Source organism: Pelodiscus sinensis, chromosome 1 (genome assembly GCF_052426305.1).
Source record: "Pelodiscus sinensis isolate ZL-2025 chromosome 1, ASM5242630v1, whole genome shotgun sequence".
NCBI classification, from domain to species: Eukaryota; Metazoa; Chordata; order Testudines; family Trionychidae; genus Pelodiscus; species Pelodiscus sinensis.
Window position 1 is genome coordinate 308,623,438 of NC_143052.1, and position 19,377 is coordinate 308,642,814.

At 42.5% G+C, this 19,377-nt stretch overlaps 1 protein-coding gene across 1 annotated transcript in view; it reads left to right on the top strand.

The window, feature by feature from the left end:
• The window catches only part of MTUS2 (microtubule associated scaffold protein 2), a 479,820-nt gene that overhangs the window by 350,835 nt on the left and 109,608 nt on the right, over window positions 1-19,377 (top strand). Inside the window, exon 5 of the mRNA XM_075919208.2 lies at window positions 13,367-13,528. Coding sequence (XP_075775323.2) covers window positions 13,367-13,528 — 162 coding nt within the window. The remainder of the gene's footprint in view (window positions 1-13,366; window positions 13,529-19,377) is intronic.

The following is a 19,377-nucleotide window of genomic DNA, read 5'->3' on the forward strand; positions in this document are numbered from 1 at the left end:
CAATGGCTCTCAGTCCCCCCGCCACACACACGCACACACACTATACAAATTGTTCCAGTGCCCCTACCAAGAGCTTAACAACTAGTTTAGCCTTCTTCTTAGCTGCTGGTAATTTCAGGGTCAGCAACTGCTGGATGATCAGAAGGCTGCAGATTTGGATTGCGTGTAATTTAAAATGGCTCAATGTATACAACTAGGAACAAAGGTTGTAGACCATACTTAAACAACGCGCAGGGCTTCCTCTGGGAAACAGTGACTCTGAAAAAGATATGGGAGTCATAGTGGGTAATTAGTTGGACATGAGAACCTAGTGTGATGCTCTGGTCCCAGAGGCAAAAGCAAGCATTAGATACATAAAGGGGAACCTTGAGTAGAAGTAAAAGGTTATTTTTACCTCTGCATTTTGGCACTGGTGCAATCACTACTGAAATATTGTGTCCCATACAGGTGTCAACAATTCAACGATGTTGGTCAATTGGAGAGGGTTCAGAGAAGAGCCATAAGAATGATTAAAGGATTAGAAAACCTGCCGTATAGTGGTAGACTCAAGGAGTGACTTGATTACAGTCTATTAGTAATTACAAGGAGAACAAATATATCAAGAGTGGTGTGGAGAAGGTGAATAAAGAAAAGTTATTTATTAGTTCCCATAATAGAAAACTAGAGGACACCAAATGAACTTAATGGGTACCAGGTTTAAAACTAATAAAAGAACGTTCTTCTTCACACAGCGCGTAGTCAACCTGTGGAACTCCTTGCCAGAGGAAGCTGTGAAGGCTAGGACTATAACAGAGTTTAAAGAGAAGCTAGATAATTTCATGGAGGTTAGGTCCATAAAAGGCTATTAACCAGGGGATAGAAATGGTGTCCCTGACCTCTGTTTGTCAGAGGCTGGAGATGGATGGCACGAGACAAATCGCTTGATTATTGTCTTCAGTCCACCTCCTCTGGGGCACCTGGCACTGGCCACTGTCGGCAGACAGGCTACTGGGATAGATGGACTTTTGGTCTGACCCAGTATGGCCATTCTTATTTTCTTATGTTCTAACAAATATTTAATAGACACTTTGGTCTAGCAGGGAAAGGCATACCTGGATCCAATGGCTGAAAGCTGAATCTAAATAAATTCAGACTAGAAATAAAGTGTACATTTTTCACTCTCAGGGTATGGCTAGACTGGAGGGGGGGGGGGTTTCGGAATACCTCCGGTATCCCAAAAAACTCTGCCATGTTCAGGGAACACATTTGCTCTTCCGTGGTGTGGGTGTTTTGTTTGTTTGTTTGTTTGTTTTGTTTTTGTGGAAGAGAAAACGCACTCTTTTGGAAGCCCCTGTATTCCTTGTTCTACGAGGAAAAAAGGGTATGTCTACACTCCTAGTTCGAACTAGGAGGGTAATGTAGGCATACCGCACTTGCAAATGAAGCCTGGGATTTGAATTTCCCGGGCTTCATTTGTATAAGCGGGGAGCCACCATTTTTAAAACCCCGCTGGTTCGAACCCCGTGCAGCGCGGCTACACGGGGCTCGAACTAGGTAGTTCGGACTAGGCTTCCTATTCCGAACTACCGGTACACCGGTGTACCGGTACTACCAGTGTATGCCTACATTACCCCGCTAGTTCGAACTGGGGAGTAGTGTAGACATACCCAAAGGGCTTCTGAAAGAGGGGTTTTTTTTCCAACATTTGGCCCAGTCTAGAGCCAAATGACTTGTTCCTGCAGTAGGGAAACTGAGACAGAGTTATCTTATAATGCCCACAATCATGAGGGGTTGTTGACTAACTTCATATGCCATCTATATGTAGCTAAAATAATCAACATGACAGTTTATATCACTCTCATTACTGAAGTGTTAGAGGGCTTTGCAACTTCTATGAAAGAAAATGCCCAGTGCTGCAAGATGATCTGTGCAGGTGCAGAAGTCCATACACACAAACCAACTTGAAGGATCAGCACTTGATACGTAAGATCGATGGTCTTCCATTATTTCCATGTAGGTCTATGTTGGGAAAGCCAAATAAATGATATACATAGAAAACAGAAATAATGTAGCTGAAAGTGTATCTCTTCTTGTCTTGCATTTAGAAATGTACCAGACTTTTTAGATTAAACTGAGATATGTTGTATTTATGTGGGGCCAACGTCACATTTCCAATGTTCACATTTCCAATGTTCAAGAGTCACAATGGAACTTGAATTTTCAAGAAGCTCGTGACACTATATGCTGACAGTTTTTGAAAATTTGGTTGCTTATTGGACGCCTAAATAGACTTAGCTCTTTTGAAAACCAGGTTCCAGTTTTCGGTGTGCTATTTTTAAAATTTTGACCCCTCTCTGTGCCTGTGTCTATGTGTAAATATACAACATAAATTACAGTAATTAAATTGTAGCGTTTGCACAGGTAAAATGTGTTAGCTCAGTTTAATGTGGAACAAAAGTATACTTGGAGGTCAGTAAAATACAGTGGAATAATAAAAGTATTTTCAGCTTGGTTAAAAAATGCTATAAATATCAACCCTCATGCCTCTTGGTATGAATTGATCAAAGTGGTTTGCAAATGTGTCAGCCCATCATTATTTGAAATGATCAATTTCACAGCTGGTCTGATGCATTATGGGATTTGCACCTTTTTCTGAAATATTAGATATTGGCTGCCAGCAAAGGCAAAACATCAAATTAGCTCGACTAATACTTGTTCTATAATGGTAAATTTGTTCCAGCACAGAAAGCCCCATGAACAAGTATGTGGTCATAGTATGTATGTTGATCAATTATATATCTTCAGATCAAGTGGAAAAGTATGAAAGTGGATGTGTAAAAAGAACTGTATGCATCAATAATTAAACAAGACTGAACTAAAAAGAAGACTGCTAAATGAATGCTATGTGAAAGTGAACTGACACATTAGGCTGCTTATCATTAAAGTATACAAATTGATTGCCAAGGTATATGGAAGAAATCATAAGTAAGGAAGACAGTTTAATAATTAAAGTGTAGGAAAATTATCTAAGCTAGTGAAATATGTTGCTTGTATTTTTGTTTTAAATGTCACTGGCTTAGTCACTATGTTTTTTAGGGATTTTCCTTCTTAGACTATTACTCAAAGCACCAGACATTGGCTATAAATTATCATAACATTTTTCTGTAATCTTTTAAGCCTTATTATGTTGTTCCTAAGGACTGTTATTACTGGATAAGAAGTATTGTCCTTCCCTCTCAGTTATGCAGCATATCACAGTACAGCCATTTGTTGTTCTCTGAGGTGGTCTCAATGGTTTGAGTCTTCCTTTTTGCATTTTCACATATGCACAATTTGACACTGTGGTTTCCTTTTGAAGAAGTCTCCAAAGACATTGTGGTTCTGATCCAGTAAAACTGCAGACACACTTCACAATGCGAAGAGAGGCCAGATTTTTCCAAAGCTAACCACGCTTTCTCTCTTGTAATTACTTGAAGATTCAATTCAGGTCAGTTGCACATGTAAGCACCAGACTGAGCCTACGAAGAATACTTAACTGACCTGAGCTATACCCACAAATAATCATGGATGCAAAGCTGCATCTACAAATATTTGTTGTAGCAAGACAGTGGGAATTAAAAGGTGTAATTCTGATTTTCTCTCTGATGTCTACAGTCATCTCTGCCCCTAACTTGCTGTGTGAATTTGAGGATATCACTTGACCCCTTTGTACCTCATTTTCCTTATTTCTAAAGTTCTTTGAGATATATGGATAAGTGTTATATAAGTGCTAAGTAGTGTTACTATTTATCATGTGATATCCTGTCTATAACAGCTAGGCATACTTTTATTGTTGTTAAACTTGACATCAAGTAGTGTCTGTGAAACTAATACCAAAAGGTCTTGTCTACTGCTCTGGAGGAATGAGAGAGCTTCATTGATCATGTATGTATGCAGATGCTTTCTCTGTTTTTCCCTTTTGGGTGTGATGATAGCTGCAGTAGGTAACTAACATTTCCCAATTCACTGCTACAACAGATTGATGCTTGACCTGCTGTGAAGTTCTGGAAACTTACTCAGTGCAAGAGGCTTCAGGTTGCAGCATATGAGGCACTGAGCCATGGAAGAGGACTGACTCCAAATGCTCTTGTAATTCTTCATGCTTTATTTATCAGTAAAGAAAAAATGTTAAAAATATTGCCAGATCCAGGCCTCTTTTTGACAGAGCCTGCCTAATGTCTGACAGAATGAAACTGTAGGACACTGACAAATATAGATAAAAAAGCTGTCAATGTGCTTGCCCACTTACCATTGGCCAGTGTTGCATGCAAAATCTTTGTTGATTCCAGAGGTCTGCATGACTTACAATTCCAGCTCATATTCACAAGTGCGCAAAGGGACATGCTCTTGGCAAAATGTTTGAATTTCATTCAAGTTCAACAAAGGGTGGTTGTTTTTTTTTAATCCCACTGAAATTTTTTGGCCTAAAAACGTATGTAATTATTTGTGCTTTTAAATTGTTTTTTGTAAATTAAAAAATAAAGGAACTACTGGTATGTGCAAAAAACCCTGCCTCTTTGAAAAGGTAACAGAAATCTAACCAGTCTGCCAAAAGTGCTGCCTAGGTGAGGGTAGGGAGCTGTGAACCTCATAGCTTATTGACTGTGTATCTGGCTAGGAACCTGTTTTTGAGTCACTGTTTCATTTAAATCCCTAGCGTACAATACTTGGCCTACCTCTGGCCTCTCCATATCTCCACGTGCCTTGCATTGCAGAAGGATGGGCAGGGTGAAGCAGTGACTCCCCAGATGGTTCACATATCTGTTCCTCTTCCACATGTCTTTCCACAGAGAGGGGAGAAAGAGTCCTTGGGAATCAATGACTTGCAGTGAGGAGTTGATAGCCAGTCGTATAACGGAAGGTCTTTAGCCACTCAGCAGGTTGCTAATACTCAGGAAGTGGTCGTCCCCAAGCCCATTGTGCTGGTCTGTAATTAAAAGTAATAAAAAAAAGTGGTTTTGTTTATTTTATAGTACCTACAAGAGGCGCCGGGTGCTTCATAAAAGAGTTTAGAATCTAAGGCCCTGTCTATACTAGCACTTACACTGGAAAAATGTTTATCAACAACCTGGGCCGGGCCCTGAACAAGGTGGGGGAGGGGCAGGCTGGCTCTCTGCTCCCAGAAGGGGTGGGGCCTCAGGTGGAAGGGGCAGGGCTAGGGACAGCCAGCCTTCATCACCTCCCAGAGTGCAGTGTGCTCCTGCTCCCCAGCCTTCAGCGTCACACAGAGAGCAGTGTGTCCTCACCTCCCAGTCCTCAGCGCCACCAGAAGTGTGCAGCACACCACTCTAGCAGAGATTTAAAGAGTCTGGGACTCCAGCCACTGCTGTAGTACCAGCAGCAGCAGCTGGGAGCCCCGGGCCCCTTTGAATCACCAGGCCCTGGGATAGCTGTCCTCTTTTTCCCCATCACCAGACCTGCTCAGGGGTGTGAAAGAAACACTCCTTAGCAATGTAAGTTTTTTCAACATAAGTGCCCATGTGCACAGCATTGTGTCAGTGGGAGATACTGTCCTACCAACACAGCTACCACTGCTCATTGAGCTGGTTTTATGATGTCAACATGATTGCTCTTACAACAGCACAGTTGTATTTGTATGGCTGTGCCTCTGTGAGCTTGTAGACATAGATATGGCCTAAGTTTTACAAATGGCACGGGACATGCCATGTCCATGAACCAATGGACATGCCTTCCATGCAGCTGCACATCTTGCTGTTTCTGTACATTTTTAAGAACATAAGAATGGCTGTACTGGGTCAGGCCAAAAGTCCATTTAGCCCAGTAGCCTGTCTGTCAACAGTGGCCAGTGCCAGGTGCCCCAGAGAGGGTGGACCGAAGACAGTGATCAAGCGATTTGTCTCGTGCCATCCATCTCCAGCCTCTGACAAACAGAGGCCAGGGACACCATTTCTATCCCCTGGCTAATAGCCTTTTATGTACCTAACCTCCATGAAATTATCTAGCTTCTCTTTAAACTCTGTTATAGTCCTAGCCTTCACAGCCTCCTCTGGCAAGGAGTTCCACAGGTTGACTACACGCTGTGTGAAGAAGAACTTTCTTTTATTGGTTTTAATAAAACCTATTAATTTAATTTGGGCTATGTCTAGACTGCAAGCCTCTTTCGAAAGAGGCTTTTTCAAAAGACACTTTCGAAAAAGCTTCTTTTGAAAAAGAGCACCTAGACTACAATCAGTACTTTCGAAAAAGCAGTTTGCATTACATAGCGCCTTTTTTTGAAAGAGCACTTTCGAAAAAAGGCGTTATTCCTCGTGAAATGAGGAGTACCGCCGTCGAAAGAAAAGCCACGTTCTTTCAATTTAATTTCGAAAGAACATGGCTGTAGTCTAAATGCAGGTGAAGTTTTTTCGTAAAAAGGCTACTTTTTTCGAAAAAACCCTGCAGTCTAGACACAGCTTTGGTGTCCTCTAGTTCTTCTATTTTGGGAACTAATAAATAACTTTTCTTTGTTCACCATCTCCACACCACTGACGATTTTATATACCTCTATCACATCCCCCCTTAGTCTCCTCTTATCTAAACAGAAAAGCCCCAGTCGCTTTAGCCTTTTTTTTTTTTTTTTTTTTTTTTGGTTAGTAAAAAGTAAGGACTATGATGATTTTAAGAGTTCAAATAATATTGGCTCACTGTGTAGCTTCATGATCGAAAATTTTTAGGTGAGGAATCATCACGTTCCCTGTTTTGCTTCCAAGGGTAAGTGGCTGGATTGAGTTAAATGAAACTATTATTCTCCTCTCAGGAGGCATGGAATAGTGGGTTTTAATTTAGTCTCTGTGTAGGAATGATAGCTTAAAATCAAAGAAATGTATGTAGCAAGCTGGAGTTCCAGCCCTTCTACTCCAGTGACTAGAACAATGAAGGCTCAGTCCTAACCTCAGTGACATCGGCAGGCACAGTGTTGGAGAATATGTGACCGTATATGCATGTCTGTGTACGTGTGTGTATTACCACACACACACATGCATATAGACTTCATATTTTGGTGAACTGTCAGATGAGACAGATGAGACGTATTGTCCCTTAAGTAAAACACTAACCTCAGTGTGGTCTCTCTTGAATATATAAATCTTGCTTAACATCCTCAATAATTCAGTTTCCCCTTATTAAAAGATAAATATCTGAATAATAATTATTTTTAAAAACTCTGCAGGTATTTGCTCCTCTTCTGTTCCATTATCAGATGCAACAATGGATGTGACAGGAAATGGCCCTTGGCAATGGCATCTCTCCATATGCTGGGTGTTTCTAGATACCTCGTTGTGATCATTTCACATATTAGGGGGCTTTCTGTTCTGACTGTAATGATTCTTTAATGATCGGTCCTCTTCTGTTGTGTTTGAAAGGATTAGGATATGTGTTTCCAGCGGTACTTCATACTAAATAACCTGAAAAAATTACCCTTGTAATGCAAGATCTTTCTCAGAACAGAGAGCTTCCTCCGACACCTCATGCTTTGGACAGCAGGATTGCTTCCTTGCTTGCAGCTAACCAGATTGCTAAATTGAAATAGTCTCTGCATAGTAAATTTCATACAAGAGAACACAAGATAGGTACATGAGGTGTCAGTAAAGGGACATTTGAGCTGTATGTCTCTGCAAATAACAAGAAGTATGTCTTCCTGAAGGCAACTCCTATACTTAAAAAAAAAAATCAGCCCAAATCAGTTAGGTTGGCACACTTCAAAGAAAAGTTTAATAATTTTAACAGCATATGGTTAAATGGTTGAATGAAAACATGCCCTATAAAATATCACTAACATCCTGGAGAGCTCTCCGCTTGCACAAGAGAATATTACATGGGTTGGGCCAAATCCTCTTGCAGTGTAACTTCATTGATGCCAGTGGAGTTCTGCCAGAAGAGAATTAGCTCCGTTATTTTTAACATTTGTTAAACTGATGAAAAATTTATGTAATTCTGAACCAACACATGCATGTACAGGTTGAACCTCTCTAGTCCGTCACTCTCTGGTCCAGCTACATCCATGGTCCAACATAATTTTAGTTAGCCAGATGTCCACTTATCGTGGGTGTGGCCACGTTTTCCACGATCCCATAAAGTTTGTTTACAGTCATCAATCCTGGCTTTCAGTGTTCTGTGCAGTTATTTAGTTCTAATTTAGCTCTAACGTCTTCTAAGAGCCCACCAAGCAATGGAAGTGCTGGTAATGCTGCTAGACAATATTGACCTCCCATGGTCCAGCAAACTCTCTGGTTCAGCGCCAGTCAGGTCCCAAGGGTGCCAGACTAGATAAGTTCAACCTATATAGCATGTTGGGGTATTATGTGCATGCCAGTGTTAGGAGGATACATGGTTGTGGTTTCTCTACTCTCATTCAAAGTAGAGTAGACTGTTTACTTTGAATTTGCAAATGTAGCTGCTATTTGCATAAAGGGTAAATGTGTTTGTTGTATGCAGTATAGCTGTAGCTGTGTCAGTCCCAGGGTTTTAGAGAGACAAGATGGCTGAGGTGGTATCTTTTATTTGACCAACTTTTCTTCATGAGAGAGACCAGCCTTTGAGCTCCACAAAGTTCCTTCTCCCTTTCCCAGATCTGAACTTGGAAGCTTGTCTCCCTCATCAACAGAAAATAGTCCAATAAAAAACATTACCTCACTCACCTAGTCTGTCAAATGTGTTTGTAGCAATTTATGAAGGCTTTAGGCACAGTCCTTTAACTTAAGAACTTCATGCAAGCCACTTTAAAAAGGACAGCAAACATTAAGGTATTTTTTCAAAGCTGGCTGGCGGTGTTTTTCCTTTTCTCAGAAAAGGTGTTTTTTTCTTTTTTAAATGCACAACTTTTTTGATCCTAAGAGGTTCTGGAAAAAAAAGAGAGAGAAAAGAGTTTCTTCACGCATGAATAAGAAGCCTACATCTTTAAAAGACTAGAGACTTTGGCATGCTCGCTATTTTAATAATGTTGTCATTTCCCTGCAGGCCATTCCCAAATAGCATTTTATTTCTATCTGTTTGAAATAACAAAAATAATAATTGTAGCTTTTCTGTGAAATTCTGTGCTCCTTTCCAGTGTCTGTGCTCATTTGTCAAGCCAATGCTTCATATTCCTGCAAATATTCAAGCCCAAGCATGCTGTAATCTCTCACTCCACTGAGGCTTTCTATTTAATAGATTAGCTGCTCCACTGTTAGTTTTTTAAATGTAGAGAAAATTTGATTTCCTTATATCTGCAAGGAGCATAGGATGTGATTATTTCTTACATGGCAAATACAGGAAAGCCATTTGAACACCTATAGGGGTTTTGAAAGGGCCGTATAAAATGGAAACTTTGGCAACCTTAGATGAAGTATGAGAATATGATTGAAAAGATGTGCCGATTAAAGCAGATTTTTTCTTTTTGTGTTATCACTCTAATTTCTATATAAGATCAGACGAACTGATTGTAACAAACCCCTGCTGATTAAGACTTGTTGTGCAAGGTGCTAAGCCCTCTGGCCCTGGTCTTATTACCAGAGGCACTGCTTACTACCATCGGTGGCTCCATGGACAGGTGTCAAACAAAAATGCTTGCAGTAGTAAGCACCGATGAGGACTGTAGTAAGTGTTGTGGGAATCAGAGCCTAAAACAGTGATTGGCAACCTAGGCTAGTGAGTGGGCTGCATGAGTCACCCTTCTTTATCTCAGGGGACTGCAAGAGGTCCTAACCAACTTGGGCTCCTGAGATAGAATGGCTCCTGTGCTGATGTGCCAAGAATTTGCGGGGTTTGCTGATTAAACCCTAGCAGCTAGGGGCAGGCAAACTTTTTTGGTCTGGGTACCACTGACCCACAGAAAAATGAGTTGGTAGTTGAGAGGGAAGGGGAAAAAACCCTCACAGATGTGGCCGTGATTCCTGGCCAATGGGAGCAATGCGGGGTAGTGCTTTAGGGACTGCATGGAGTTGCTTCCTGCCCCCTGTCAGGCAGGGTCTGAATGAGGCCCACAGCTTATTTTGATTGGGTCCATAAGGCATGGGGCTCATCTCCCCTGCAGTAGCACCAGGCAGCTCACACCACTGGAGAGAAGCTGAGCCCTGAGCCTCATGGGCAGAATCAAAGCAAGCCATGAACTGGATCCGGACTTATGGCTGTAGGTTCCCCATCCTTGGTAGCAGTGCTTTGATTGGCTGCACAGGGTCGCACAGCTCTCACAGTCAATGTTCTGTACAACTAGCATGCACCTCACTACATGTGCCCTCACTTTACGTGCGTGTAACTTCAGTAATATTGATAGGAATACAACCACATGGATGGAAACCAGTGGAATCTGGCAACCCAGTGCATGAACAATGGTAAACAAAATGTCTCCCGGGCCACACGCAGAACCCAAAGGGCCACATGTGGTCCATGGGCCATAGGTTGCCACCTCTGGCAGTCAAGACTTACCATAATAAAAGCCTAATATTTTAGGGGAGTTATTGGGGACCCTTTATCTGTGAATAAGCAGTTGCAAAGGAAGAAATCAGAGGCATAGCAAAGGGGGGCAGAAGGGGGTAATTGCCCCCAGGCACCACGCTAGGGGGGTGCCGGGCCGGGCTGGGCTGGGAGCGAAGCGCCCGCTGCTCTGGCCCATGTGATGCTTTTGAACAGAGACCGGGAGTTGACTAAGTGCTCCTGGCTCTCTCCACGCTGCGAGCTGAGGCAGCAGGGCCGGATGGCAGCAGCGGCCACTTTAAAGGTTAGAATCCCTTACCCGGCTGTTCCATTCCTCCCGTGCCTGGCTCGGGGGTGGTGGGAGAATTTGATGGGGGGTGCTCCCAGCGTTGGAGGGGGGGGCTCATTCAGGGGGAGGGGTGAGTGCTTTGGGATGGGGCACTGGGGGGGCAGGCTCTGTGGGAGGTGTGAGTGCATTGGGTTGGGGGACACTGGGGGGGCTGGCTCAGGGGGAGGAGTGAGCACATTGGGATGGGGGGGCTGGCTCTGTGGGAGGCGTGAGTGCATTGGGATGGGGGGATGCTGGTGAACGGCTGGCTCCGGGGGGAGAGATGGGTGCATTGAGGTTACTTATAATTTTTTTAAATAAAAAATACTTTATAACAAAAGGAAACACTTTAAAAAATAATAATCTGGTTACATTTTAAAGACTAACAAACATATAGGTCAGGCATGTCAATCTTGAAGGCCACAAATGAAAACTGATAGCTTTCAGGGACACCAAAGAAAATGTACTTCCATTGGAAAGTTGTAATTATTTATTATTATAGATTATGTTTTAGGTATATTTTATAATATTTTTCAGGTCTTGTTTTAATATAATACAATAATTTGATGTATAAAATTGTTATTTACTGATAAAAATCATTTTTAATTTAAATATAAATTTAAGGTACTTTTAAATTTTGTATATGATACATAACTTGTGTTGTTGAAATAAAAACAAGTATAGACCATGGTCAATCAAATAGAACAGGCTTCTATGAAAATTTCAGATACTTTGTAAGTTTGAGATTTTGCATAAACATAATTATTCATACAACTGCAAAAAATTGACATATATTTGATATAAAATTAATATACATTTTATGATTTTATTTGGAAATAAATAAATAAAAACCAAAACATTAACAAAATATCCCCTTCCACTGCCCCAGAGCCAGTCACTCCCATATCCCCGTTCTAACCCAGTTCCCCTCAGTTCCCCCAAAGAACCCCCCTCTAACCCAGTTCCTCCTCCATCCCCCAGACCCAGGCACTCCCAGCCCCCCCCATACCTAATGCCCGGGTCCCAGAGCCAGTGTTGCTACCGCCACACATTTCTTCCTCAGGCACTGGGGAGGTGTGAGCACAGCAGCTAGCTGTGAGCAGGCACTTGATGCCTATGCAGAGCAACCCAGCCAGCCGTGATCTGCACTCGGCCACGTGCTCCGAGTGGCCAGTGGGCCACCCTTTAATCTTTTATAAAATGTTTTGGCAGGCCACAAAAAATTTCGATTGGACCACATGTAGCCTGCCAGAAGCCTGTTTGACATGCCTGATGTAGATGTTATCATGAGCTTTTGTGGGCACAAAACTGTCTGGGACAGACGTTAAACTGACCTGGTCTGTAGTTTCTCATGGCATAGAATCTCATGGCAGCCTGAAGGAAAAAGTCCTTGTGGCAGACAGAAACCCAGGCTTGCAGGGTATCCTCAGCCTTAGGCTACTTATTGTTTCAAGTGCCTTCAAGAAAGCGAGGGTGTGTGTTGTGTGTTAGTTTTATTTAGAAGTTTTTCAGAGTGTTATTTTAACAGGTAAGTTAATCTCTTACATTGATAACTCTCGTGTCGTTTTTTGCTGTGCGATAATGTGAAAAACAATTAGGTTAACTAGATAAGTAAATGGGCAGTTAGGAAACATTACAGATTGCTTACAATAAATGTATTAGGTAGCTTGTTAGTTATGTAGCACTTTAAAGACTTTTTTTTCTTTTTGTTTTACCAAGATTTGACTAACACGGCTACTTCTCTATTACAATAAATTTGATATGCTCAAAATCTTTTTTACTTTTATTCATTAAAGCAATGTGTTATTCATTTGCTATAACAGTGGTTTTAAATGCTTGAATGAAATATAGTGATGAAATTCATATTTAGGTTGTATAACATAACTTTTCTCGTGTTTTATAAAACTTACGTATTTAAGAATTTGACATCTTTTATGTAAAAGACATGCACCTAATGAGAACGGGATATGAACAAATTAAAAAGAAAAAATATTTAACAGAATGTAAACCACAAAACTATATAATTTATATGTCTGTAGTTAGTAAAATAAGTAATTCATTAAACAATAAATAACCTAAGAGGTGGATTATTTACAGTGGTATAGTGAGGAGGGCGCGGGGGAAAGGGGAGAGGAAGTGGCCCCTGGGTGCCACACTAGTGAGGTGCCAGTATAGTCCCCCTACACTCCCCCTGTCATCCCTCTGCTCACCTGTTCCTCCTCTGCCTACCACCACCGGCTGGAGCTACCTCCTCCCCGCCTTTCTGCCCCCAGCCTGACTCCCTCCACCTCTGCCAATGGATTAGTGCGTGTGGGACCCAGCCCCAAACTGGAGGGGGTTGGGTAAGACGCGGTACAAGCTCCTCCCACTCCTCTCAGGGTTGAGCTCATCTGTGCGCCAGGTTTGGGCTCCACCATTTGGTGAGGGGGGTGCCAATTTTGCTTTCGCCCTTGAGCGCATAACACCCTCGCTACGCCTCTGGAAGAAATATACATGTAATAGAGCCATCTTGAGTTATGAGCGGAATATGCCTTTACAGATTATAATTGTAAATATGAGCTCAGTCTGTGCTCCAGAACATACATACATTTTTTATGAAGTAATAATTAGTGCAATTTTGGCCTCCTGCAGGTTCAAACTTTGGCAGTGAAGAGCAAACCCCTCCTAAGGCATCTGTGCCTTCTAAAGATTTACCCAAGGGGTCCAGTAAGACTGCACAGCAGGTATCAACCAGCACAGCAACTCCCCGCAGGAGTTTACTTCCAGCACCGAAAACTTCTATAACACCCACTGGTAAGTATTTCAAGCTTCTGTATTCGAGTTGCCATCTGCATTTCCTGAGTTATGTTTAAATAATTTTACTACTGTACTTTGTCTTATGTGGTTACCTTTCACATGGCTCTTGGACTGATCTGATTTTGATTCTGTTTGCCGCTAAGGTGCCATGGTCTGTTTGAGTGCTGTTGGCTGCACATGCTGCAGATTCACTGTGGTCAGTATTCATGTTAATACCTTTTGAAAACATGAAACTTCTCTAGAGACTAAATACTTCTTTTGAGAAGAGATTTCATTGCAAAGTATATTTTGAAAGACGACAATACTGCACTCCCCAACCAAGGAACTTGTAACATTTTCACTTAAGCCATTTCCCAAGCCATTATGAGGGTGTCGGTGAGTCAAACTAATCCCAGATCTGTGAACCAATGGACAGACCAGGCCTAGAGTTTTCAGTATATTTCTCTCAAGAGGTTCCCTTAGGGGTGAAGGCAAACTTAATGTTCCAGCCGGTTAAATGTCCTTAGGATAGTGTATGTTGATGGTGTAATGCAGCTGATGTGAGTTGGCTCCACTTGAAGTGTAACTGCATTTATTGTACAGTCAACTGGACAAAAAAAAACCCATTCTCTGAAGCCAAGCAGTTTTTTAGAGCAACTCACACCAAACTGAAATTGGAGGTGGGAGATTCATCCTGTTCTCTCTTCCACCTCTGGTTCTGGACACACCAGAACTTTCATTGTCCATTGCACTCTTATTGATTTCCCTGTTGCCTCCCAAGGAAAAGATGCCTCACGGACTTCCCACTGTTGGGCTCCCTACTTTGGTTAGACTCTCCATTGATTTTCTGATGCCTCTACTTCTTCCTTCCTGAGCCACCTCCTTCTGTTAACACTGCCAGTGGCTATATTACAGGATGCCTTAAGCCTAGCCATGTCATATCCTCTTCATCCTCTCAGGTATTGCTCCTCCTGGGTGCTGGGTAGTTGCTCGTAGACTGAAACATACAAGGCAGTGCACAGATCCAAGACATCTGCTTGGCTGTATAGTGCTGATGCTGAATTGACTGAAGTCACAACAAAGCTTTCTTGCCACCATTAAACCCAGAATATTCACCCAAACAGACAAGGGTTCAGTTCTCCCAAATAAACAAGTTTCAGTTGGAGCGAATTAATAGAGAATGACCCTGTAGCCTTTGTGCTTTAGTCCTACCTTTTCAGTACTACCACCCAGGGCTTTCCTTGATCGATGGTGCACTGGAGTTGGCGCAGTCTAGAGAAACAATGATCAAGTGGGGCTATATCACTGGCCCCAGCACCTGTGACTGGCGGCAGAGAGCCTCGAAATATGGTGCCAGCTGCCTATGTGTGAAAGCTCTTCCAGGGACCTAGCGGAGTGCAATGATTAGGCAATAGCATGTAATTGGGTAGGTTAGGAAGCTGTATGACTTGAGGATGTGACAAGAAGAGTCTGCTTCTCAGATCTATCTTCTTGGAATGTACATTGGCTCAGACGGACAAGATGAGCATTGCCCATTTGGTATTTTCCTTGGGGAAATATGGTTTGGTTGGGCCATCTCTTTAATGATGTGCTTTTATAGAAGAGCTAAATATTATAATCCATCATGGCCAAACCCGGAAACACCCTGTAGGATGTGGGAATATCCACTATGCTTGGATTATTGATAACAGTGTAGGCCCAATAGCAGAGAATGCTACTTATATTAAAATCCCTGCCCAACAGATTTTGGCCCTGATTCAGCAAAGGCACTTAAACATCTACTTATGTCTTATTGGAATCATGCTTAAAGTTAAGCAAGTGATTAAGTACTTGGATTATTCAAGGCAATTGAGATGATATGTGAAAAACGCTATGGGAGCTCTAGTTCACCAAAGGTCTTCAGTCTCCATCAGAGAGACAAAGTGGATGAGGTAGTATCTTTTATAGAAGTAACTTCTGTTGATGATAGGCATAAGATTTGAGGTTACACATGGCTCATCTTCAGATCTTGGCAAGGTGCTCACAGTGTAATAGCTAATACAAGGTGGAACAGACTGTTTAACATAAGGGCTGTGTATACACTGCCCCTTCTTCGGAATAGCCATGCTAATTTAGAACTTTGGAATAGGGAAATGCGCGGGGGATTTAAATAAACATGGCCGCCGCTTTTTTTCCGGCTCGGGGAAAAGCCGGAAAAGAGCGTCCAGACTGGCGCGATCCTCCGGAATAAAGCCGTATTCCGGAGGATCTCTTATTCCTACTTGAAAGAGATCCTCCGGAATAGGGCTTTATTCCGGAGGATCGTGCCAGTCTGGACGCTCTTTTCGGGCTTTTCCCCAAGCTGGAAAAAAAGCGGCGGCCATGTTTATTTAAATCCCGCGGGTGACAACTAGGGGTGTGTGTTTGAGGAGCGGGAGTTGTTTCTGTATTAAAGCAGGTTCTCTTGGGATATTTGGGTAGCCTATTCCATGATGCGATCCACTTCTCTGCTGGCATGTCCTTGTTTGGTGAGGGCAGTTTTACGTGTGTTAAAGTCTATATCCCAGACTTCCTCATTGGAGCAGATTCTGAATGCCTATCTGTAGATAACAGATTTCTTAGTGTGTTTATTCGCTCTGTGAAGTTAGGCCAACTGCCCTCATAAACAGCACATGTCCAAACCAGTTGTGATCGTTGCCCAGCACAGAGTTAATTCATTATCCATCTCCCTCTCTGCTTTCTCTCCCAGAAGAACAGAAAACTTACTGTTGTTAATGTTGAGCAGCATGTCCATCATGCAGGCACTTACACTGTGCTACAGACACAAGGTCTTAGACATAGATAACTGTGCCACTGGGTGAGCCTGTGCCAGATTGAATGATATCCTGGATGGACTGCAATATAGGAGAGCATCGGTACAGATCTGTTTGTGTTGAGATGTGTGATCCTAGAAAGCCCTTATACAGCCAACCCTGTCACAGCCAGACCTGCCTGGCAGGCAGAGGAAGGATTTGGATTTGAACTACACTCCTGCTGGCATGCTATACTGTATGGAAATATGAACAATCCTCCTGTGGCTCTCTTTGGCAGCATATAATGGGATTCTTTTCAAGGGCAAAAGCTAGACAGGTCTGCAGCCTCTCTGAAAATACTCAAGTGCAAGAACATCTGGAGATTTATCTTCTAGAAACACCACTTCCCCTTCCCCCATGATGGTGACTTGTTGTTTTCTTGGGTATTTAATAGTCTATTACAGAAGAAAAATAACTCTCTTGGATCTCTGGTTTGGTTTTACTGTGTATATTACTGCTTTTCATAGATGATGGGCTGCACTTCATTGATTTCAGAGGGGTAGCCATGTTAGTCTATGACTGAAAAAACATAAAAAACAACAAATAGTCCTGCAGCACCTTAGAGAATAACAAAAAATATAGATGGTATCCTGAGCTTTTGGGGGCACACAACCTAACCACATAAGCCACCACATCAGAGGCTCATATAACTGCACATCCACCAATGTGATCTATGCCATCAAGTGCCAGCAATGCCCCTCTGCCATGTGTATTAGCCAAACTGGACAGTCTCTACAAGAGAGGATTAATGGACACAAATCAGATATTCAAAATAGTAACACAGAGAAACCTGTTGGGGAATATTTTAACTTGCCCAGGCACTCATGAATGGATCTCAAAGTTACCATATTATTACATGGCAATTTCAAAAAACAGCTGGAGAGAGAAGCTGCAGAACTTGATTTCATTTACAAGTTTGACACTTGCAATAGAGATTTTAAAAAACACCTTAACTGCATGAGCCGCTACATTCCACACCCTAATGACATAAAAAGCCAAGCACTGGGTACTTACAATACATAGGACTCACTTGATCAGCCTCATTTAGCATGGACACTCTAATTGAAAATATTTTTCACTCATTTTTTTTCTTCTCTTTCTCTCCCCGTCCCCTCTCTCTATGATTTGATTGTACCGTGAACCCCTTAACTCCATTCATTTGAAGAAGTGGGTTGTGCCCATAAATGCTCATGATGCCATCTATATTTTTTGTTAGTCTCTAAAGTGCTACAGGACTATTCGCTGTTTTTTAAGAAACTTCATTGTGCCTCACTACATCTAGAGAAGCAGCTGAAAAATAAAACTTGGGACCATTAAAAGAATGTCTTCCGTTTTTCCCACCAGAGAATCATTGGTTGACTAATTGCTTTATCTCACCTCACTATTTTATTACAAGTCTGGGTGTGTCATTTTTAAATCTGAGTGTGTCTGAAAGGGCTTGGCTTTGTCTTCGTGCTAGTCAGTAGTACCTTTTGGTGTTCATCTGTGCAGCATATCACATTATTTTGGTTGTTGTATGGCAATTTGATACTCTCTCAGACTTCTTGCCCACATTTTGTTTCCTGTTGTGTGACTATTACCATCTCTTTATTGATTGAGCACCGTCAGTGCACTGCACATACAGAAAGGAAGAGACAAGCCTCAATGCTTATAGTCCTTTGGGCTGCTCTGGGGCAGCACAAAGATGCCCTGAGCAACGAACTGGTGATTTCCCTTACATAAGAGGAATGTGTTGCATTCTGGCAATCCCCAATTGCCAGATGGCCCATTAGAGGCTTCGGCAGCCTGGTTGTAGGTTAGAGGAGTCCTGATGCTACTCTAAACTGCCTAAGGGTCTACTGTAACTTCCTTGATCCTGCCCCACCTCCCAAGATCAGGAAGTAACAAGCAGTTCCCCACTTCTGCTTGCATCCAGCAAGGACAGGATACAACAGTGAATTGAAGCCACTATCTCCACCCTAAAGATCTTATATTCCAAATTAGGTGAGGCACTATGGTTCAGACAAACAACTCTTTTCCTTGTTTTATTTCCGAAGAAAAATAAATGTGTGAAATGGAAAAAAACAGGCACATTTTGCAAATACTGTACAGTAAAACTCCATTGGTCCGGCATCCAATTCTCTGGCACTCCCGATGGTCCAGCACCATTGGGAACTCGGAAGTGCGGCTTCCCCGATTCAGCCGCTGCTGAAACTGATCAGCAGCTGAATGGGGGAAGCCAGGGGCAGAGCAGCTGGAGTGCTGCCAGGTTGATCCTGTAGCACTGCCCCTCGGAGTTGTGGGACCAACCCAGCAGCACCCCAGCTGCTCTTGGGGATGCCTGGGGCAGAGCAGCTGGAGTGCTGCCGAGTTGGTCCCGCGGCGCCGAGGGGCAGTGCTACAGGACCAACCCGGCAGCACCCCAGCTACTCTGCTGCAGGCGTCCCCGATTCAGCCGCTGCTGAAACTGACCAGCAGCAGATGAATCGGGGACACCTGGGGCAGAGCCGGATTATCGGAAGGGGGGGCTATGAGGGGTCTGGGGTGGCATCCCCCTCCCCACCCCAGATCCCTCATAGCCCCCGCTTCCGATAGTCCGGCATATCTGATAATCCAGCACCCCCTGGATCCTAAAGGTGCCGGATTATCGGAAGTTTACTGTATATAGAAACAGACCCTGCTAAATAGGTGCTGTTGGCAGGTTACTGTTATAATACATAGCATAAACGAAACTAAAGCAAATATGTGCTTTAGTCTGTCTTCATTCATTTTTATAAGATCCAAAGTATTGGGAAGTGCATCTATGTACTGGTCATAAATTGCTTTTTATGAGACCAGTCTTCTGGTTTCTCACAATAGTAAATATGTTATAGACATAACAGACAAAATAAACAAAAGCAATGAGAAATACAAGTATTTTAGCACACGACCTGATTCGGGTCCCATACTATAGTCTGTGGATTTTGTCTATAGATCTTTATGCAGAATAGGGCCACTTACAAATTAATCTCTTGTTTTTTATGTTCTTAGATATTGACACTTCTCATTCAGTCCACT